The sequence below is a fragment of the Anomaloglossus baeobatrachus genome, chromosome 1 (assembly GCF_048569485.1).
Source record: "Anomaloglossus baeobatrachus isolate aAnoBae1 chromosome 1, aAnoBae1.hap1, whole genome shotgun sequence".
NCBI classification, from domain to species: domain Eukaryota; kingdom Metazoa; phylum Chordata; class Amphibia; order Anura; family Aromobatidae; genus Anomaloglossus; species Anomaloglossus baeobatrachus.
The window spans coordinates 287,168-313,608 of NC_134353.1; the positions used below are offsets into that span (position 1 = coordinate 287,168).

Below are 26,441 nucleotides of genomic sequence, written 5' to 3' on the forward strand. Positions count from 1 at the left end.
GTGTGAGGAGCTGGCTTCAGACTAAAGACTATTGGACGAATGGACATAGAGAGATGTCTATGGCTCTGAGGGATGCAAAGTTTTTCCAGCACAATGTGCTGGTTACATCTATCATTTTTTTGCTTCTAAGTTTAACCCCTTCTTGGCCTTGTTCGTCCACAATTGTATGCCTCCAATTGACGCAGGCTCGCATGTTTCCCCACAGGTCAGTTGATCTGATCATCCGACATGTGCAGCTAACAGGCGTGGGTGAGTTGGAGATCCACCCTCTCCTGTTAACTAGTTCAATACCACTGTCAATCTCTGACAGCGGGATTTAACGTGCGCCTGTGGGGAGCTCACCATTCCCCGCCCCATCAGTGGCCCTGTCACATGATCATGCATGGGGTGACTGTGACGGGGGTGTACAACAGAGCAAAGGATGGACGAGGCCGAGGGACGATCCAACAGGTTTATTAACAGGAATACAAGAACAGCACACGATAAGTCCACGTAAAACAGATTCGGGGGCCCTTCCCGACAATCCTCGGACCGGATAACAAAGCAATCGTCCTTACAGTAGTCCAAAGAGTTCCACACAATCCCACGGGCCGCCACACAGGCCTAGCTCCGTCCGTGTCCACAGCCACCCAGGCTGGGGCTCCTGCTCTCTTCAAGTTTCAGCTCACTCCGAAGTTACAAAAAGGGAAAATGCATTGTCTGTGCTCCTTGACCAGCCCACCATGTTCAGGGGGTGGGGGTCACACATCCTATCATCAATGGTTTGGTCCATCACAGGGCTCCAATATGTCTGCCAGCCACAGTAGATGAAGGGATCCCCTGCTGTGCAGAACAATGATTATTACTTCACTGGCCAATGCAATTACAGATTAGATACACAACTCTGGAAAGAAGAGGACAGGCTATTTACATAATCACATTAGATGCCAAGACTACAATTGTATGAGAGAGACACATTGAGACCAGTAGCTCCCCCAAGGAAATACATGAATTACAACTAATACAACCAGGGAAATATACATATCATGACATAGTATCACAGCATATACAGTGAGAGGGTAAATTACATCTTCACAATCCCTCCCCCTCCCAACTTGTGTACGTACTAGGGACCTCTACAGGTCACTGGGTAAGTACACACAGGCAGAGCGTTACTTACATGTGGCTTCATGCAGCCACGAATTGGCATCGTAGCTCTCCCACATCATTGCCCAGGAGAACAGCTGCAGGCAGACCACCCATCACCCCAACCACACATCGCCTGACCCCAAAACCAAAGTTCAGATCCACAGTGGCTGTGGGAATAGTCCTCCATTGTCCACCAGCCAGTTCAATAACAATCCCAGGTCCTCTATGGATTGCCTCAGGCCGAACCACTCGGGGATCAGCCAGTGTGAGGAAAGCACCCGAGTCACAAAATCCAACAAGTCTCTGTCCATCCAGCACAACCTCCTGCAAGTGCTTACCTCGATGAGCAGAAGTCGTCATAACTGCGGGTCGCACCCCGTAAACTCCTGGTGGTGCAACATGGGGGGCTGAGTCACTAGGCCAGTCCTCACATAACGGTGCCACATCTTCCTCCATGACACTGGGCTGTAAATAATTAACAATCCGATTGGGTGCAGGATCAGTCCTCATTTGAACAGCTGGGCAGGAGACTTGCCGATGCCCTGGCTGTCCACATTGATAGCATCTGAGCTGGGTCTCCCTCCATCCAAGGCGTCCTCTTGGGTAAGGGGTAGGGGAACTTGGAGGCCGGCTCCCACCTGAAGGTGCTGTAGGGGTTTGAGGATGATTCCTCCATGGCCTGGCTGGGCATGAGGCCTGCAAATGCCCGGGATGCCTACAAACATAACACCTGCGCTCTGTTACTTCCTCTCCCCGGCGTATTCCAGAAAGTGCAGTAGAAGCAACTGGAGGCACATTAACACGGGTATCAACATGTGGTGGCTTAGAGGAACGGGGAACAATGGGGACAGAATAACTGGGGGCATCCGGTGTTGTGGAGCTGTTAGGCGTCTCTCCATCCTCCAACAGAACCCTCCACTGAGGCTTGATGGTGAGAGCCTCATCAGCGAGAGCAGCAGCTTCCTCCACTGTCGCTGGTTTTCTCTCACGCACCCATTCCCGGATCTCAGCAGGGCACTGGGCAAAGAATTGTTCTTTTAGGATGACCTGCAGGAAGGTCTCCCAAGATAAGGCCTCCTCTGCCTCCAGCCAGCGATTACATATTTGTTTGAGTCTATGAGCATATATCTTAAAAGACACTTCCCCATCACAGGCTAAAGCACGGAACTGAGTCCTGTAAGTGTCTGGGGTCACAGCATAATGTTTTAGAATAGTCTGTTTAATCTCCGCATACTCACAGTTCCACCGAGGGTCCATAGCTCTATAGGCTTCAGCAGCTCCCCCCTCTAGGAGCCCAACCAGATGCCGGACACGCTCCCTGTCCGGGACTTCCATTAATCGGCACTGATGCTCAAAGTCCTGAAAGAAGCCCTCAATGTCACCTGCAGCTTCATTAAATGGCTTAAAGTCCTTGCGGGACACTCTGGAGAATTCCCTCATAGTTGGTGCTGTGGTTACAGTTTGTCTGGAGCCTCTAGCTGCTTCCACAGCAAACCTCCTCTCCAGCAATGCCCTCTCTTGAGCTCTGCGAATAGCCTCCATCTTATATTCAATAGTGACCTCATCTCCAAGCAGTGCCATCTCCTCCTCATACCACACAATCCATTGACTTTTTTGGGTATTTACCTCCGGCTGCCGTCTTTCTTCCGTTTGCTGTGAGGATCCTTCCTCCACGTCATTTTGCGAGCAGACTTCTTCTAGCGCCTCAATCAGCTGCTCCTTGGAGAGTCCTTTGAAACGAACTCCTACTTCACGGGCCTTTGATTGCAGGCTCCCCAAAGTCCAGGTCTTGTACTCTGCAGTGCTGGTTCCTGATGTTAAGCCATTGTCCTCCATTCCTTCTGCTCTGATCCCAGCGCTGCCAACCAGTTTGTGACGAGGGTGTACAACAGAGCAAAGGATGGACGAGGCCGAGGGACGATCCAACAGGTTTATTAACAGGAATACAAGAACAGCACACGATAAGTCCACGTAAAACAGATTCGGGGGCCCTTCCCGACAATCCTCGGACCGGATAACAAAGCAATCGTCCTTACAGTAGTCCAAAGAGTTCCACACAATCCCACGGGCCGCCACACAGGCCTAGCTCCGTCCGTGTCCACAGCCACCCAGGCTGGGGCTCCTGCTCTCTTCAAGTTTCAGCTCACTCCGAAGTTACAAAAAGGGAAAATGCATTGTCTGTGCTCCTTGACCAGCCCACCATGTTCAGGGGGTGGGGGTCACACATCCTATCATCAATGGTTTGGTCCATCACAGGGCTCCAATATGTCTGCCAGCCACAGTAGATGAAGGGATCCCCTGCTGTGCAGAACAATGACTATTCCTTCACTGGCCAATGCAATTACAGATTAGATACACAACTCTGGAAAGAAGAGGACAGGCTATTTACATAATCACATTAGATGCCAAGACTACAATTGTATGAGAGAGACACATTGAGACCAGTAGCTCCCCCAAGGAAATACATGAATTACAACTAATACAACCAGGGAAATATACATATCATGACATAGTATCACAGCATATACAGTGAGAGGGTAAATTACATCTTCACAGTGACGATGGCTTCTCATGACAGGCAAGGAACAGCAGATCACCCCTGTCACTGTCCTGATGTAGTCCATGTGAACGTCGGCTAATTGGCAGTGTTCATAGGAAGATGGCATTTGTGCTGTACAGAGTGGTGCTGAACCACAGCCATACGAGTATCACAGATTCAACTCCAAAAATGGAACAAGTAAAAACAGCAAAAAAATGTAAAAAGAAAAGTTTTTAAAAATTGTAAAAAGAAAACACAAGATCAAATCACCTCCTTTTTGCCCCATTAAAAATAAAACCATTAAAAAAGCAAAATACACATATTTGGTATTGCCGAGCTCAGAAATGCCTGATCTATCAAATTATAAAATAAATCTATCTGATCAGTAAAGGGCGTGACAAGAAAAAAAATCAAAATTCCAGAATTACAAGGTATTTTGTCGCCGCAACATTGCAAAAACCTGCAATGAAAAACATCTGCTCAGGTCGCAAGACACGAGCCCAGCCCCAGGTCCCAAAAAGTGATAATGTTACAGGTCTGGGAAAGTGGCGACATAAGCGCAATGCTTTATTTTACACATTTCTGAGTTTTTTTAAATTTTTTAATTTTTTTTTCACCACTTGATTAAAAAAAAAATTAAAAAATACTATTCATGTTTGATATCTACAAACTCGTACTGAGCTGAGGAGTCGTAGTGCCAGCTCAGATTTACCAGATAGGGACATAGTAAATTAACAACCCCCAAAACAATTGTGAATAACTTTTTATTGCAATTTCACTACATTTGAATTTTTTCCCATTTTCCAGCACATTATGGAGCAGAATGAATGGGGTCATCCAAAAGTACAACTCGTCCCATAAAAAAACAAGCCCTTGTTATTATAGTGACGGAAAAATATCAAAGTTATGGCTCTTAGAAGAAGAAAAAACAAAATACAGCAGATGGTGAAGGGTTTAAGGTGCACAATAAAATGTTAATGAATTGGGAGGGGTGACACAGGTCACACGTACATATACCACACTCATCCAGAACCTCGAGCCCTAAGGCACCAGATTGAATTACTCTAATTGCCAATCATTCCATTACTCTTTGGTGTCACAGGGGTCTCAATTAAGCCATTGCTCTTCAGCCACTAGTCCCATTATGTGGATGGCGATTGTGGACCCAGTGGTGAATAGGTTGATGGCTCTGGGTAGAGCTCCGCTCCATGCGTGGCTGTTAGTGGCAGATGAATAACACCGCCATCATCTGCAGGCTCAGGCTCTGAACCTGCATCACAGGGAGGGAGCTGGCATATGACGTAACTGTATGGCTATGTTCAATGTAGAAAGTTTCTACAACTGTTCTCCGATCTAGTTACATAAATGTTTGAGCGTCTACTGACGGTGGGCTCCCCAGTGTAATGGATGAAAGGCGAGACTGTACGATGACCGTCCCAGGCCTGGTATACACTCTGGGACTGTTAACCTGGTGTTTACTGAACTGTATGGTCTATATTGGGTCACTGCATATCTCCCACAGATGGTTCCAGGAGGAGAAATCCCCCAGAGAGATGTCCAGCTCCTCTGTGTACCCAAGACTGTCCGGAGGAAAATGTGCCAGAGAATTGTCAGGTAGATGGCGCTTTCGTCTCACCCACATACGTCAATATATCATTGATTCCTGGCTCATTTCTCTTGTATTTTTAGCCTAATGATCTGATGGATATTAAGGTTAAGGTCCTAGATGAAGAGGAGACTGATGTCATGGCTGAACCGCAGTGTAAGCAGAGGAGACTATTGTGTATTAGAGGCTCACCACATACTAATCCTATCATCACATGTGAGAACGTCTTGTGTCTTTGTTTCCTACAGCTGGACTCAATGTAAGAAATACCCTTCAGAGATGTCCGGCTCCTCTGGATGCCCAAGACTGTCCGGAGAGCCACCAGGTAGATAACACTGAGCCTACTTCATATCTATGGGGCCGCGCTCGGAGATCGGACGTTTTATTCTGTTATGTGTGCTGTGTTTTACTGAATTCTTATATATGTGACATCAGGGCGGACATCTGGAAGATATTAAAGTGGAGGATAAAGAAGAGCAGATGATGGCTGATCAGTTGTGTATGAGTGAGATGAAGGAGGAGATGCCGGCATACAATATCACAGGTGTGTAATAATGTGTAGACTGAATTATACCACAGAGGTGTAATAATGACTATACACAGTGATATCACGGGGATGTAATAATGACTACACACAGTGATATCACGGGGGTGTAATAATGACTATACACGGCAGTATCACAGGTGTGTAATAATGACTATACACAGTGATATCACGGGGGTGTAATAATGACTATACACAGTGATATCACAGGGGTGTAATAATGACTATACACAGTGATATCACAGGTGTGTAATAATGACTATACACAGTGATATCACGGGGGTGTAATAATGACTATACACAGTGATATCACAGGGGTGTAATAATGACTATACACAGTGATATCACAGGGGTGTAATAATGACTATGCACAGTGATATCACAGGGGTGTAATAATGACTATACACAGTGATGTCACAGGGTGTAATAATGACTATGCACAGTGATATCACAGGGGTGTAATAATGACTATACACAGTGATATCACAGGGGTGTAATAATGACTATACACAGTGATATCACAGGGGTGTAATAATGACTATACACAGTGATATCACAGGGGTGTAATAATGACTATACACGGCAATATCACAAAGTGTAATAATAGCTATACACAATTATATCACAGGGGTGTAATAATGACTATACACAGTGATATCACGGGGGTGTAATAATAACTATACACAGTGATATCACGGGGTGTAATAATGACTATACACAGTGATATCACGGGGGTGTAATAATGACTATACACAGTGATATCACAGGGGTGTAATAATGACTATACACAGTGGTATCACAGGGGTGTAATAATGACTATACACAGTAATATCACAGGGGTGTAATAATGACTATGCACAGTGATATCACAGGGGTGTAATAATGACTATACACGGCAATATCACAGGGGTGTAATATTAACTATACACAATTATATCACATGGTGTAATAATGGCTATACACAGTGATATCACAGGGGTGTAATAATGACTATACACACTGATATCAAAGGAGTGTAATAATGACTATACACAGTTATATCACAGGGTGTAATAATGACTATGCACAGTGATATCACAGGGGTGTAATAATGACTATACACAGTGATATCACAGGGGTGTGATAATGACTATACACAGTGATATCACAGGGTGTAATAATGGCTATACACAGTGATATCACAGGGTGTAATAATGACTATGCACAGTGATATCACAGGGGTGTAATAATGACTATACACAGTGATATCACAGGGGTGTAATAATGGACTATACACAGTGATATCACAGGGTGTAATAATGACTATGCACAGTGATATCACAGGGGTGTAATAATGACTATACACAGTGATGTCACAGGGTGTAATAATGACTATACCCAGTGATATCACAGGGTGTAATAATGACTATACACAGTGATATCACAGGGGTGTAATAATGACTATACACAGTGATAACACAGGGGTGTAATAATGACTATACACAGTGATATCACAGGGTGTAATAATGACTATGCACAGTGATATCACAGGGGTGTAATAATGGACTATACACACAGTGATATCACAGGTGTGTAATAATGACTATGCACAGTGATATCACCAGTATGTAATAATGACTATACACAGTGACATCACAGGGGTGTAATAATGACTATACACACTGATATCACAGGAGTGTAATAATGAATATACACAGTGATATCACAGGGTGTAATAATGACTATGCACAGTGATATCACAGGGGTGTAATAATGACTATACACAGTGATATCACAGGGGTGTAATAATGACTATACACAGTGATATCACAGGGTGTAATAATGGCTATACACAGTGATATCACAGGGTGTAATAATAACTATGCACAGTGATATCACAGGGGTGTAATAATGACTATACACAGTGATATCACAGGGGTGTAATAATGGACTATACACAGTGATATCACAGGGTGTAATAATGACTATGCACAGTGATATCACAGGTGTGTAATAATGACTATACACAGTGACATCACAGGGGTGTAATAATGACTATGCACAGTGATATCACAGGTGTGTAATAATGACTATACACAGTGATATCACAGGGGTGTAATAATTACTATACCCAGTGATATCAAAGGGGTGTAATAATGACTATACACAGTGATATCACAGGGTGTAATAATAACTATGCACAGTGATATCACAGGGGTGTAATATTGACTATACACAGTGATATCACAGGGGTGTAATAATGACTATACACAGTGATATCACAGGGGTGTAATAATGGACTATACACACAGTGATATCACAGGGGTGTAATAATGACTATGCACAGTGATATCACAGGTGTGTAATAATGACTATACACAGTGATATCACAGGGGTGTAATAATGACTATACCCAGTGATATCACAGGGCTGTAATAATGACTATACACAGTGATATCACAGGGGTGTAATAATGACTATGCACAGTGATATCACAGGGGTGTAATAATGACTATACACAGTGATATCACAGGGGTGTAATAATGACTATACACAGTGATATCACAGGGTGTAATAATGACTATACACTGATATCACAGGGTGTAATAATGACTATACACAGTGATATCACAGGGGTGTAATAATTACTATACCCAGTGATATCAAAGGGGTGTAATAATGACTATACACAGTGATATCACAGGGTGTAATAATAACTATGCACAGTGATATCACAGGGGTGTAATATTGACTATACACAGTGATATCACAGGGGTGTAATAATGACTATACACAGTGATATCACAGGGGTGTAATAATGGACTATACACACAGTGATATCACAGGGGTGTAATAATGACTATGCACAGTGATATCACAGGTGTGTAATAATGACTATGCACAGTGACATCACAGGGGTGTAATAATGACTATGCACAGTGATATCACAGGTGTGTAATAATGACTATACACAGTGATATCACAGGGGTGTAATAATTACTATACCCAGTGATATCACAGGGGTGTAATAATGACTATGCACAGTGATATCACAGGGGTGTAATATTGACTATGCACAGTGATGTCATACGGTGTAATAATGACTATGCACAGTGATAACACAGGTGTGTAATAATGACTATGCACAGTGATGTAACAGGGTGTAATAATGACTATGCACAGTGATATCACAGGTGTGTAATAATGACTATACACAGTGATATCACAGGGGTGTAATAATGACTATACACAGTGATATCACAGGGTGTGATAATGACTATGCACAGTGATATCACAGGGTGTAATAATGACTATACACAGTGATATCACAGGGGTGTAATAATGACTATACACAGTGATATCACAGGGTGTAATAATGACTATGCACAGTGATAACACAGGGGTGTAATAATGGACTATACATACAGTGATATCACAGTGGTGTAATAATGGACTATACACACAGTGATATTACAGGAGTGTAATAATGGACTATACACAGTGATATCACAGGGTGTAATAATGACTATACAGTGATATCACAGGTGTGTAATAATGACTATACACAGTGATATCACAGAGGTGTAATTACGACTATACACAGTGATATCAAAGGGTGTAATAATGGACTATACAGTGATATCACAGAGGTGTAATAATGACTATACACAGTTATATCACAGGGGTGTAATAATGACTATACACAGTGATAACACAGGGGTGTAATAATGAATATACACAGTGATAACACAGGAGTGTAATAATGGACTATACACATTGATATCACAGGGTGTAATAATGACTATACAGTGATATCACAGGTGTGTAATAATGACTATGCACAGTGATATCACAGGTGTGTAATAATGAATATACACAGTGACATCACAGGGGTGTAATAATGACTATGCACAGTGATATCACAGGTGTGTAATAATGACTATACACAGTGATATCACAGGGGTGTAATAATGACTATACCCAGTGATATCACAGGGGTGTAATAATGACTATGCACAGTGATATCACAGGGGTGTAATAATGACTATACACTGATATCACAGGGTGTAATAATGACTATACACAGTGATATCACAGGGGTGTAATAATGACTATGCACAGTGATATCACAGGGGTGTAATAATGGACTATAAATACAGTGATATCACAGGTGTGTAATAATGACTATGCACAGTGATGTCATAGCGTGTAATAATGACTATGCACAGTGATATCATAGGTGTGTAATAATGACTATACACAGTGATATCACAGGGGTGTAATAATGACTATGCACAGTGATGTCACAGCGTGTAATAATGACTATGCACAGTGATATCAAAGGGGTGTAATAATGACTATACACAGTGATATCACAGGGTGTAATAATAACTATGCACAGTGATATCACAGGGGTGTAATATTGACTATACACAGTGATATCACAGGGGTGTAATAATGACTATACACAGTGATAGCACAGGGGTGGAATAATGACTATACAGTGATAACACTGGGGTGTAATATTGACTATACACAGTGATGTCACAGGGTGTAATAATGACTATGCACAGTGATATCACAGGGGTGTAATAATGACTATACTCAGTGATATCACAGGGGTGTAATAATGGACTATACACACAGTGATATCACAGGTGTGTAATAATGACTATGCACAGTGATGTCACAGGGTGTAATAATGACTATGCACAGTGATATCACAGTTGTGTAATAATGACTATACACAGTGACATCACAGGGGTGTAATAATGACTATGCACAGTGATATCACAGGTGTGTAATAATGACTATACACAGTGATATCACAGGGGTGTAATAATGACTATACCCAGTGATATCACAGGGCTGTAATAATGATTATACACAGTGATATCACAGGGGTGTAATAATGACTATGCACAGTGATATCACAGGGGTGTAATAATGACTATACACAGTGATATCACAGGGGTGTAATAATGACTATACACAGTGATATCACAGGGTGTAATAATGACTATACACTGATATCACAGGGTGTAATAATGACTATACACAGTGATATCACAGGGGTGTAATAATGGCTATGCACAGTGATATCACAGGGGTTTAATAATGGACTATACATACAGTGATATCACAGGTGTGTAATAATGACTATGCACAGTGATGTCACAGCATGTAATAATGACTATGCACAGTGATATCATAGGTGTGTAATAATGACTATACACAGTGACATCACAGGGGTGTAATAATGACTATGCACAGTGATATCACAGGTGTGTAATAATGACTATACACAGTGATGTCACAGGGTGTAATAATGAATATGCACAGTGATATCACAGGGGTGTAATAATGGACTATACACACAGTGATATCACAGGTGTGTAATAATGACTATGCACAGTAATGTCACAGGGTGTAATAATGACTATGCACAGTGATATCACAGGTGTGTAATAATGACTATACACAGTGACATCACAGGGGTGTAATAATGACTATGCACAGTGATATCACAGGTGTGTAATAATGACTATACACAGTGATATCACAGGGGTGTAATAATTACTATACCCAGTGATATCACAGGGTGTAATAATAACTATGCACAGTGATATCACAGGGGTGTAATATTGACTATACACAGTGATATCACAGGGGTGTAATAATGACTATACACAGTGATAACACAGGGGTGTAATAATGACTATACAGTGATAACACTGGGGTGTAATATTGACTATATACAGTGATGTCACAGGGTGTAATAAAGACTATGCACAGTGATATCACAGGGGTGTAATAATGACTATACTCAGTGATATCACAGGGGTGTAATAATGGACTATACACACAGTGATATCACAGGTGTGTAATAATGACTATGCACAGTGATGTCACAGGGTGTAATAATGACTATGCACAGTGATATCACAGGTGTGTAATAATGACTATACACAGTGACATCACAGGGGTGTAATTATGACTATGCACAGTGATATCACAGGTGTGTAATAATGACTATACACAGTGATATCACAGGGGTGTAATAATGACTATGCACAGTGATATCACAGGGGTGTAATAATAACTATACACAGTGATATCACAGGGGTGTAATAATGACTATGCACAGTGATATCACAGGGTGTAATAATGACTATGCACAGTGATATCACAGGGGTGTAATAATGACTATACACAGTGATATCACAGGGTGTAATAATGACTATACACAGTGATATCACAGGGGTGTAATAATGACTATGCACAGTGATATCACAGGGGTATAATAATGACTATGCACAGTGATATCACAGTGGTGTAATAATGACTATACACAGTGATGTCAATGGGTGTAATAATGACTATGCACAGTGATATCACAGGGGTGTAATAATGACTATACACAGTGATATCACAGGGGTGTAATAATGACTATACACAGTGATATCACAGGGTGTAATAATGACTATACACTGATATCACAGGGTGTAATAATGACTATACACAGTGATATCACAGGGGTGTAATAATGACTGTGCACAGTGATATCACAGGGGTGTAATAATGGACTGTACATACAGTGATATCACAGGTGTGTAATAATGACTATGCACAGTAATGTCACAGCATGTAATAATGACTATGCACAGTGATATCATAGGTGTGTAATAATGACTATACACAGTGACATCACAGGGGTGTAATAATGACTATGCACAGTGATATCACAGGTGTGTAATAATGACTATACACAGTGATGTCACAGGGTGTAATAATGAATATGCACAGTGATATCACAGGGGTGTAATAATGGACTATACACACAGTGATATCACAGGTGTGTAATAATGACTATACATAGTGACATCACAGGGGTGTAATAATGACTATACACAGTGACATCACAGGTGTGTAATAATGACTATACACAGTGATATCACAGGGGTGTAATAATTACTATACCCAGTGATATCACAGGGTGTAATAATAACTATGCACAGTGATATCACAGGGGTGTAATATTGACTATACACAGTGATATCACAGGGGTGTAATAATGACTATACACAGTGATAACACAGGGGTGTAATAATGACTATACAGTGATAACACTGGGGTGTAATATTGACTATATACAGTGATGTCACAGGGTGTAATAAAGACTATGCACAGTGATATCACAGGGGTGTAATAATGACTATACTCAGTAATATCACAGGGGTGTAATAATGGACTATACACACAGTGATATCACAGGTGTGTAATAATGACTATGCACAGTGATGTCACAGGGTGTAATAATGACTATGCACAGTGATATCACAGGTGTGTAATAATGACTATACACAGTGACATCACAGGGGTGTAATAATGACTATACACAGTGATATCACAGGGGTGTAATAATGACTATACACAGTGATATCACAGGGGTGTAATAATGACTATACACAGTGATATCACAGGGTGTAATAATGACTATACACAGTGATATCACAGGGTGTAATAATGACTATACACAGTGATATCACAGGGGTGTAATAATGGACTATACACACAGTGATATCACAGGTGTGTAATAATAACTATGCACAGTGATATCACAGGGTGTAATAATGACTATGCACAGTGATATCACAGGTGTGTAATAATGACTATACACAGTGATATCACAGGGGTGTAATAATGACTATACACAGTGATATCACAGGGTGTAATAATGACTATACACAGTGATATCACAGGGTGTAATAATGACTATACACAGTGATATCACAGGGGTGTAATAATGGACTATACACACAGTGATATCACAGGTGTGTAATAATAACTATGCACAGTGATGTCACAGGGTGTAATAATGACTATGCACAGTGATATCACAGGTGTGTAATAATAACTATACACAGTGATGTCACATTGTGTAATAATGACTATGCACAGTGATATCACAGGGGTTTAATAATGACTATACACAGTGATATCACAGGGGTGTAATAATGGACTATACACACAGTGATATCACAGGTGTGTAATAATGACTATGCACAGTGATGTCACAGGGTGTAATAATGACTATGCACAGTGATATCACAGGTGTGTAATAATGACTATACGCAGTGACATCACAGGGGTGTAATAATGACTATGCACAGTGATATCACAAGTGTATAATAATGACTATGCACAGTGATATCACAGGGGTGTAATAATGACTATACACAGTGATATCACAGGGGTGTATTAATGACTATACACAGTGATATCACAGGGTGTAATAATGACTATACACAGTGATATCACAGGGTGTAATAATGACTATACACAGTGTTGTCACAGGGTGTAATAATGGACTATACACAGGGATATCACAGGAGTGTAATAATGGACTATACACAGTGATATCACAGGGTGTAATAATGACTATACACAGTGATATCACAGAGGTGTAATTATGACTATACACAGTGATATCACAGGGTGTAATAATGGACTATACAGTGATAACACAGGGGTGTAATAATGGACTATACACACAGTGATATCACAGAGGTGTAATTATGACTTTTCACAGTTATATCACAGGGGTGTAATAATGACTATACACAGTGATATCACAGAGATGTAATAATGACTATACCCAGTGATATCACAGGGGTGTAATAATGACTATACACAGTGATATCACAGGGTGTAATAATGGCTATACACACTGATATCACAGGGTGTAATAATGACTATACACAGTGATATCACAGGGGTGTAATAATGGACTATACACAGTGATATCACAGGGTGTAATAATGACTATGCACAGTGATATCACACGGGTGTAATAATGACTATACACAGTGATATCACAGGGGTGTAATAATGACTATACACATTTATATCACAGGGTGTAATAATGACTATGCACAGTGATATCACAGGGGTGTAATAATGACTATACAGTGATATCACAGGGGTGTAATAATGACTATACAGTGATAACACAGGGGTGTAATAATGACTATACACAGTGATATCACAGGGGTGTAATAATGACTATACAGTGATAACACAGGGGTGTAATAATGACTATACACAGTGATATCACAGGGGTGTAATAATGACTATACACAGTGATAACACAGGGTTGTAATAATCACTATGCACAGTGATATCTCAGGGTGTAATAATGACTATACACAGTGATATCACAGGGGTGTAATAATGACTATACATAGTGATATCACAGGGTGTAATAATGGCTATACACAGTGATATCACAGGGTGTAATAATGACTATACACAGTGATATCACAGGGGTGTAATAATTACTATACCCAGTGATATCACAGGGTGTAATAATAACTATGCACAGTGATATCACAGGGGTGTAATATTGACTATACACAGTGATATCACAGGGGTGTAATAATGACTATACACAGTGATAACACAGGGGTGTAATAATGACTATACAGTGATAACACTGGGGTGTAATATTGACTATATACAGTGATGTCACAGGGTGTAATAAAGACTATGCACAGTGATATCACAGGGGTGTAATAATGACTATACTCAGTGATATCACAGGGGTGTAATAATGGACTATACACACAGTGATATCACAGGTGTGTAATAATGACTATGCACAGTGATGTCACAGGGTGTAATAATGACTATGCACAGTGATATCACAGGTGTGTAATAATGACTATACACAGTGACATCACAGGGGTGTAATATTGACTATGCACAGTGATATCACAGGTGTGTAATAATGACTATACACAGTGATATCACAGGGGTGTAATAATGACTATGCACAGTGATATCACAGGGGTGTAATAATAACTATACACAGTGATATCACAGGGGTGTAATAATGACTATGCACAGTGATATCACAGGGTGTAATAATGACTATGCACAGTGATATCACAGGGGTGTAATAATGACTATACACAGTGATATCACAGGGTGTAATAATGACTATACACAGTGATATCACAGGGGTGTAATAATGACTATGCACAGTGATATCACAGGGGTATAATAATGACTATGCACAGTGATATCACAGTGGTGTAATAATGACTATACACAGTGATGTCAATGGGTGTAATAATGACTATGCACAGTGATATCACAGGGGTGTAATAATGACTATACACAGTGATATCACAGGGTGTAATAATGGACTATACACACAGTGATATCACAGGTGTGTAATAATGACTATGCACAGTGATGTCACACGGTGTAATAATGACTATGCACAGTGATATCACAGGTGTGTAATAATGACTATACACAGTGATAGCACAGGGGTGTAATAATGACTATGCACAGTGATATCACAGGGTGTAATAATGACTATACACAGTGATATCACAGGGTGTAATAATGACTATACACAGTGATATCACAGGGTGTAATAATGACTATACACAGTGATATCACAGGGGTGTAATAATGGACTATACGCACAGTGATATCACAGTGGTGTAATAATGGACTATACACAGGGATATCACAGGAGTGTAATAATGGACTATACACAGTAATATCACAGGGTGTAATAATGACTATACACAGTGATATCACAGAGGTGTAATTATGACTATACACAGTGATATCACAGAGGTGTAATAATGACTATATAGTGATAACACAGGGGTGTAATAATGACTATACACAGTGATATCACAGGGGTGTAATAATGACTATACAGTAATAACACAGGGGTGTAATAATGACTATAAACAGTGATAACACAGGGGTGTAATAATGACTATACAGTGATAATGCAGGGGTGTAATAATGACTATACACAGTGATATCACAGAGGTGTAATAATGACTATATAGTTATAACACAGGGGTGTAATAATGACTATACGCAGTGATATCACAGGGGTGTAATAATGACTATACAGTGATAACACAGGGGTGTAATAATGACTATAAACAGTGATAACACAGGGGTGTAATAATGACTATACAGTGATAATGCAGGGGTGTAATAATGACTATACACAGTGATATCACAGGGGTGTAATAATGGACTATACACACAGTGATATCACAGGTGTGTAATAATGACTATGCACAGTGATGTCACAGGGTGTAATAATGACTATGCACAGTGATATTCCAGGGGTGTAATAATGGACTATACACACAGTGGTATCACAGGTGTGTAATAATGACTATGCACAGTGATGTCACAGGGTGTAATAATGACTATGCACAGTGATATCACAGGTGTGTAATATTGACTATACACAGTGATATCACAGGGGTGTAATAATGACTATGCACAGTGATATCACAGGGTGTAATAATGACTATACACAGTGATATCACAGGGTGTAATAATGACTATACACAGTGATATCACAGGGTGTAATAATGACTATACACAGTGATATCACAGGGGTGTAATAATGGAATATACACACAGTGATATCACAGGTGTGTAATAATAACTATGCACAGTGATATCACAGGGTGTAATAATGACTATGCACAGTGATATCACAGGTGTGTAATAATGACTATACACAGTGATATCACAGGGGTGTAATAATGACTATACACAGTGATATCACAGGTTGTAATAATGACTATACACAGTGATATCACAGGGTGTAATAATGACTATACACAGTGATATCACAGGGGTGTAATAATGGACTATACACACAGTGATATCACAGGTGTGTAATAATAACTATGCACAGTGATGTCACAGGGTGTAATAATGACTATGCACAGTGATATCACAGGTGTGTAATAATAACTATACACAGTGATGTCACATTGTGTAATAATGACTATGCACAGTGATATCACAGGGGTTTAATAATGACTATACACAGTGATATCACAGGGGTGTAATAATGGACTATACACACAGTGATATCACAGGTGTGTAATAATGACTATGCACAGTGATGTCACAGGGTGTAATAATGACTATGCACAGTGATATCACAGGTGTGTAATAATGACTATACGCAGTGACATCACAGGGGTGTAATAATGACTATGCACAGTGATATCACAAGTGTATAATAATGACTATGCACAGTGATATCACAGGGGTGTAATAATGACTATACACAGTGATATCACAGGGGTGTATTAATGACTATACACAGTGATATCACAGGGTGTAATAATGACTATACACAGTGATATCACAGGGTGTAATAATGACTATACACAGTGATATCACAGGGTGTAATAATGACTATACACAGTGTTGTCACAGGGTGTAATAATGGACTATACACAGGGATATCACAGGAGTGTAATAATGGACTATACACAGTGATATCACAGGGTGTAATAATGACTATACACAGTGATATCACAGAGGTGTAATTATGACTATACACAGTGATATCACAGGGTGTAATAATGGACTATACAGTGATAACACAGGGGTGTAATAATGGACTATACACACAGTGATATCACAGAGGTGTAATTATGACTTTTCACAGTTATATCACAGGGGTGTAATAATGACTATACACAGTGATATCACAGAGATGTAATAATGACTATACACAGTGATATCACAGGGGTGTAATAATGACTATACACAGTGATATCACAGGGGTGTAATAATGGCTATACACACTGATATCACAGGGTGTAATAATGACTATACACAGTGATATCACAGGGGTGTAATAATGACTATGCACAGTGATATCACACGGGTGTAATAATGACTATACACAGTGATATCACAGGGGTGTAATAATGACTATACACATTTATATCACAGGGTGTAATAATGACTATGCACAGTGATATCACAGGGGTGTAATAATGACTATACAGTGATATCACAGAGGTGTAATAATGACTATACAGTGATAACACAGGGGTGTAATAATGACTATACACAGTGATATCACAGGGGTGTAATAATGACTATACAGTGATAACACAGGGGTGTAATAATGACTATACACAGTGATATCACAGGGGTGTAATAATGACTATACACAGTGATAACACAGGGTTGTAATAATCACTATGCACAGTGATATCTCAGGGTGTAATAATGACTATACACAGTGATATCACAGGGGTGTAATAATGACTATACATAGTGATATCACAGGGTGTAATAATGGCTATACACAGTGATATCACAGGGTGTAATAATGACTATACACAGTGATATCACAGGGGTGTAATAATGGACTATACACAGTGATATCACAGGGTGTAATAATGACTATACACAGTGATATCACAGGGGTGTAATAATGGACTATACACACAGTGATATCACAGGTGTGTAATAATGACTATACACAGTGACATCACAGGGGTGTAATAATGGACTATACACACAGTGATATCACAGGTGTGTAATAATGACTATGCACAGTGATGTCACAGGGTGTAATAATGACTATGCACAGTGATATTCCTGGGGTGTAATAATGGACTATACACACAGTGGTATCACAGGTGTGTAATAATGACTATGCACAGTGATGTCACAGGGTGTAATAATGACTATGCACAGTGATATCACAGGTGTGTAATATTGACTATACACAGTGATATCACAGGGGTGTAATAATGACTATGCACAGTGATATCACAGGGTGTAATAATGACTATACACAGTGATATCACAGGGGTGTAATAATGACTATACACAGTGATATCACAGGGGTGTAATAATGACTATACACAGTGATATCACAGGGTGTAATAATGACTATACACAGTGATATCACAGGGTGTAATAATGACTATACACAGTGATATCACAGGGGTGTAATAATGGACTATACACACAGTGATATCACAGGTGTGTAATAATAACTATGCACAGTGATATCACAGGGTGTAATAATGACTATGCACAGTGATATCACAGGTGTGTAATAATGACTATACACAGTGATATCACAGGGGTGTAATAATGACTATACACAGTGATATCACAGGGTGTAATAATGACTATACACAGTGATATCACAGGGTGTAATAATGACTATACACAGTGATATCACAGGGGTGTAATAATGGACTATACACACAGTGATATCACAGGTGTGTAATAATAACTATGCACAGTGATGTCACAGGGTGTAATAATGACTATGCACAGTGATATCACAGGTGTGTAATAATAACTATACACAGTGATGTCACATTGTGTAATAATGACTATGCACAGTGATATCACAGGGGTTTAATAATGACTATACACAGTGATATCACAGGGGTGTAATAATGGACTATACACACAGTGATATCACAGGTGTGTAATAATGACTATGCACAGTGATGTCACAGGGTGTAATAATGACTATGCACAGTGATATCACAGGTGTGTAATAATGACTATACGCAGTGACATCACAGGGGTGTAATAATGACTATGCACAGTGATATCTCAAGTGTATAATAATGACTATGCACAGTGATATCACAGGGGTGTAATAATGACTATACACAGTGATATCACAGGGGTGTATTAATGACTATACACAGTGATATCACAGGGTGTAATAATGACTATACACAGTGATATCACAGGGTGTAATAATGACTATACACAGTGATATCACAGGGTGTAATAATGACTATACACAGTGTTGTCACAGGGTGTAATAATGGACTATACACAGGGATATCACAGGAGTGTAATAATGGACTATACACAGTGATATCACAGGGTGTAATAATGACTATACACAGTGATATCACAGAGGTGTAATTATGACTATACACAGTGATATCACAGGGTGTAATAATGGACTATACAGTGATAACACAGGGGTGTAATAATGGACTATACACACAGTGATATCACAGAGGTGTAATTATGACTTTTCACAGTTATATCACAGGGGTGTAATAATGACTATACACAGTGATATCACAGAGATGTAATAATGACTATACACAGTGATATCACAGGGGTGTAATAATGACTATACACAGTGATATCACAGGGTGTAATAATGGCTATACACACTGATATCACAGGGTGTAATAATGACTATACACAGTGATATCACAGGGGTGTAATAATGGACTATACACAGTGATATCACAGGGTGTAATAATGACTATGCACAGTGATATCACACGGGTGTAATAATGACTATACACAGTGATATCACAGGGGTGTAATAATGACTATACACATTTATATCACAGGGTGTAATAATGACTATGCACAGTGATATCACAGGGGTGTAATAATGACTATACAGTGATATCACAGAGGTGTAATAATGACTATACAGTGATAACACAGGGGTGTAATAATGTCTTTACACAGTGATATCACAGGGGTGTAATAATGACTATACAGTGATAACACAGGGGTGTAATAATGACTATACACAGTGATATCACAGGGGTGTAATAATGACTATACACAGTGATAACACAGGGTGTAATAATGACTATACACAGTGATATCACAGGGGTGTAATAATGACTATACATAGTGATATCACAGGGTGTAATAATGGCTATACACAGTGATATCACAGGGTGTAATAATGACTATACACAGTGATATCACAGGGGTGTAATAATGGACTATACACAGTGATATCACAGGGTGTAATAATGACTATACACAGTGATATCACAGGGGTGTAATAATGGACTATACACACAGTGATATCACAGGTGTGTAATAATGACTATACACAGTGACATCACAGGGGTGTAATAATGACTATGCACAGTGATATCACAGGTGTGTAATAATGACTATACACAGTGATATCACAGGGGTGTAATAATGACTATACACAGGTATATCACAGGGTGTAATAATGACTATGCACAGTGATATCACAGGGGTGTAATAATGACTATACAGAGTGATATCACAGGTGTGTAATAATGACTATACACAGTGATATCACAGGGGTGTAATAATGACTATACACAGTTATATCACAGGGTGTAATAATGACTATGCACAGTGATATCACAGGGGTGTAATAATGACTATACAGAGTGATATCACAGGGGTGTAATAATGACTGTACACAGTGATATCACAGGGGTGTAATAATGACTATAAACAGTGATATCACAGGGTGAAATAATGACTATTCACAGTGATATCACAGGGGTGTAATAATGACTATGCACATTGATATCACAGATGTGTAATAATGACTATGCACAGTGATGCCACAGGGTGTAATAATGACTATGCACAGTGATATCACAGGTGTGTAATAATGACTATACACAGTGACATCACAGGGTTGTAATAATGACTATGCACAGTGATATCACAGGTGTGTAATAATGACTATACACAGTGATATCACAGGGGTGTAATAATGACTATGCACAGTGATATCACAGGGTGTAATAATGACTATGCACAGTGATATCACAGGGGTGTAATAATGACTATACACAGTGATATCACAGGGGTGTAATAATGACTATACACAGTGATATCACAGGGTGTAATAATGACTATACACAGTGATATCACAGGGTGTAATAATGACTATACACAGTGATATCACAGGGGTGTAATAATGACTATGCACAGTGATATCACAAGGGTGTAATAATGGACTATACACACAGTGATATCACAGGTGTGTAATAATGGCTATGCACAGTGATGTCACAGGGTGTAATAATGACTATGCACAGTGATATCACAGGTGTGTAATAATGACTATACACAGTGACATCACAGGGGTGTAATAATGACTATGCACAGTGATGTCACAGGTGTGTAATAATGACTATACACAGTGTTGTCACAGGGTGTAATAATGACTATGCACAGTGATATCACAGGGGTGTAATAATGGACTATACACAGTGATATCACAGGTGTGTAATAATGACTATGCACAGTGATGTCACAGGGTGTAATAATGACTATGCACAGTGATATCACAGGTGTGTAATAGTGACTATACACAGTGACATCACAGGGGTGTAATAATGACTATGCACAGTGATATCACAGGTGTGTAATAATGACTATGCACAGTGATATCACCGGGTGTAATAATGACTATACACAGTGATATCACAGGGTGTAATAATGACTATACACAGTGATATCACCGGGTGTAATAATGACTATACACAGTAATATCACAGGGTGTAATAATGACTATACACAGTGATATCACCGGGTGTAATAATGACTATACACAGTGATATCACAGGGTGTAATAATGACTATACACAGTGATATCACAGGATGTAATAATGACTATACACAGTGATATCACCGGGTGTAATAATGACTATACACAGTGATATCACAGGGGTGTAATAATGACTATACACAGTAATATCACAGGGGTGTAATAATGGACTATACACACAGTGATATCACAGTGGTGTAATAATGGACTATATTCAGGGATATCACAGGAGTGTAATAATGGACTATACACAGTGATATCACAGAGGTGTAATTATGACTATACACAGTGATATCACAGGGTGTAATAATGGACTATACAGTGATACCACAGGGGTGTAATAATGATTATACACCGGTATACTACAGGGGTGTAATAATGACTATACGCAGCGATATAACAATTGACTGATGGTCTGTCCATTTGGGGCAGTATAGATAGAAAAGCAGTGGGCCAAGCACTGAACCATGATGGATTCCAACAGTGAGAGTAAGGCGGGCTTTGCACACTACGACATCGCAGGCCGATGCTGCGATGCCGAGTGCGATAGTGCCCGCCCCCGTCGCAGCAGCGATATGTGGTGATAGCTGGCGTAGCGAAAGTTATCGCTACGCCAGCTTCACACACACACTCACCTGCCGTGCGACGTCCCTGTGGCCGGCGACCCGCCTCCTTGTTAAGGGGGCGGGTCGTGCGGCGTCACTGCGACGTCACACGGCAGGCGGCCAATCAGAGCGGAGGGGCGGAGATGAGCAGGATGTAAACATCCTGCCCACCTCCTTCCTTCCGCATATCCTACGGAAGCCGCAGTGAGGCCGGTAGGAGACGTTCCTCGCTCCTGCGACTTCACACACAGCGATGTGTGCTGCCGCAGGAGCGAGGAACAACATCGGACCATTGCGTCAGCGTAATTATGGATTACGCCGACGCTGTACCGATGATACGATTACGACGCTTTTGCGCTCGTTAATCGTATCATCCAGCCTTTACACACTGCGATGTCGCATGCGATGCCGGAAGTGCGTCATTTTCAATTTGACCCCACCGACATCGCACCTGCGATGTCGCAGTGTGCAAAGTGCCCCTTAGAGCAGGAAATGTGGAGCCATCAAATCCTACACTGAAAGAGCGTTCAGAAAGATATGAAGAGAACCTGGAGAGTGCGGTGTTCTTTAGGCTTTTAGGAATGGAGCATAGCGAGAAGGAGACACTGGGGACAAGCAGAATAAGCAGAGAGTAGTCTCCATTACATATATTGCTCACTTTGATGAGGGCAGTTTCTGTCATTTGTAGGGGGCGGGAGCATGATTGTAAAGGATCTAGAAGAGAGTGAGTGGAGAGGTAACAGGTGAGGCCGGAATAGACTAGGCCCTTCAAGAGCTTAGAGATTGGGGGAGAGGGGAGATTGGAGACTGGTCTGTAGTTGTTTGTGCAGGATCGGTCAAGAGAAGGTTGCTTTTTTTTTTTAATAATGGAGAAATAATAGAGTGTTTGAAGGAGGAGGGGAAGAAGAGAGAGAGACTGACTGACTAGAGTAGGTGTGAGGTAATGAGGTAATTAGATAAAAGCTATTACACATGTGTCATTTAATTAACCTATGGGAATGTGCTGTCACATTCATCTAATGAGCGAAGTTACTGCCACACTCGCAAATGTGAACGGTGGTGCGCGTGTGTGATGCTACTTTTAATCCCCTTCCATAGGAAATCATTGGGACAAATGGTGCGAGAAACTCGCAAAAAAGCAGCATGCTGCAATTTTTTTCTCTGTCCGATTTGGACTGAGAAAAAAATCGCAGATGAGAGCTGAATCATTGACTAACATGTGTCCGATTTCAATGCGAGTTTTTCTCGCATTGCTCTACTGCGAGAAACTCGCAAGTGAGAAGCAGCCCGTAGCATGAGACAAAGAGAGGAGCCTGGAGACTTCTGTGATAAGTGTTAAGGCCCCTAACCCTAACCCTTCACAGGTTCTGTTATTCCTCTGGAGGTTGAGGGCATGGAAGGCAGTACATTTCCTTCATTCTCGGTGACAGCAGCTAGGTAGGCTGTCTCCCCGAGGAATAACAACACTTCTCCATTAGCTTGATTGGCTGGGGACAACACTTTCCTTTCATCCTGACAGGCTGGGGATACCGCTTTCCCACCACCCTGACAAGCTGTGGGAAACACCTATCCCTCAACTTGGTAGGCTGTGGGAAATACTTCCCCGCCATTCTGACAGGGGATGGGTACTGCTGTCCCATCCCCCTGACAGACAGTGGGTCCAATTTTCTGCTCCGGACAGGCTATGGGTACAACTTTCCCACCACCCTGACTAGCTGGGAGTACCACTTTCCTACCACCTTTACAGGTTATGGGGACCGCTTTCTCATCATAAACCTGACAACCAGTGAGTACACCCTTTCCATCACCCTGCAGATTATGGGTGCACTGTTCCCTTCACCCTGACCAGCTGTGGGAAGCTCTTCCTCACTACCTTGACAAGTCATGGGGACCACTTTCCCACCATCCTGACAACCAGTGAGTACAATTTTCCCATCGTCTGGACCAATAGTGACTTCTCCACTATCCGGACCAGCCTGGGTACCGCTATCTGCCAGCCCCTGGGCCACACCTCTAGTGGACCCTGCTGAACCATGACTCAGTACAGTCGACCTTGGTCCCAGACCACCCACTCGTGGTCTGAGTCTGATGGAGTCTGTGCCGCCTGCTCCTTTATAGCTTTCAGGCTGTTATCAGCTTCCAACGCTGCCTGAAACCCTTAGACGTGGCTAGAATAGATGAAACTGCCACGTCTTCTGTCAGTTCCTTGGGACCTGTGTCCTGGCCTCTGGCTTTCTCGGCTGCCACATGGTTAGAATGGAGAAAGCTGTTGACCTCTGTGAGATTCCTTGGGCTCCAGCACTCCCACTGCGGGTGACAGCCACTGTTACCGTGGTTTGTGCCTGTTTCTGACCAAGTCGCCGGTTCTGGCCGCCTGACACCCTATTTGTGGAGGAACCCTGCAAAGAGATCTTACCTGGGAGCTCTTCCTCTCCTGAGATCGCTCTAATCTCAATTTGTAGTTATTCCACCTCCCTTACCCCTCTGTTGGTGCCCCAGTCCAAATAATCCGTGGTGACGAGCAGCGCCGGCTCAATGCCTCCAATCTTGTCTCCGGGATTGGACAGCTGGCTTACATATGAATGTCATATTCCTCATCATAATCCTTCCACCCGTCATGAGAAATGGCAGCAGGGGAATAGTATCAGAATCCTGAATCCAAGTTTGAGCGAGAGCCAAGATAAAGAATTTGTGAATGTAGGCAGGGCCGGATTATAGGCGGGGCAGGCGGGTCTTCAGCCCAGGGGCCCCCACCACAAGAGCTTCTGAGGGGGCCCCCACCACCATCAGTGTGGGCGCCATTTTATTAAGGTTCAGGACCACAC

The 26,441-nt window shown here is 40.9% G+C and overlaps 1 protein-coding gene across 4 annotated transcripts in view; it reads left to right on the forward strand.

Annotated features, from left to right (window-relative positions):
- LOC142303692 (uncharacterized) overlaps positions 1 to 26,441 on the forward strand; it is a 172,288-nt gene that overhangs the window by 116,962 nt on the left and 28,885 nt on the right. For 3 of the 4 annotated variants that reach the window (XM_075345298.1, XM_075345319.1, XM_075345309.1), the window contains 4 exons: positions 5,190 to 5,281; positions 5,357 to 5,429; positions 5,522 to 5,598; positions 5,709 to 5,817. The exons of the other annotated variant lie outside the window; for it this stretch is intronic. In XM_075345298.1, the coding sequence (XP_075201413.1) occupies positions 5,190 to 5,281; positions 5,357 to 5,429; positions 5,522 to 5,598; positions 5,709 to 5,817 (351 nt within the window). The remainder of the gene's footprint in view (positions 1 to 5,189; positions 5,282 to 5,356; positions 5,430 to 5,521; positions 5,599 to 5,708; positions 5,818 to 26,441) is intronic. 4 annotated transcript variants of the gene reach the window in all.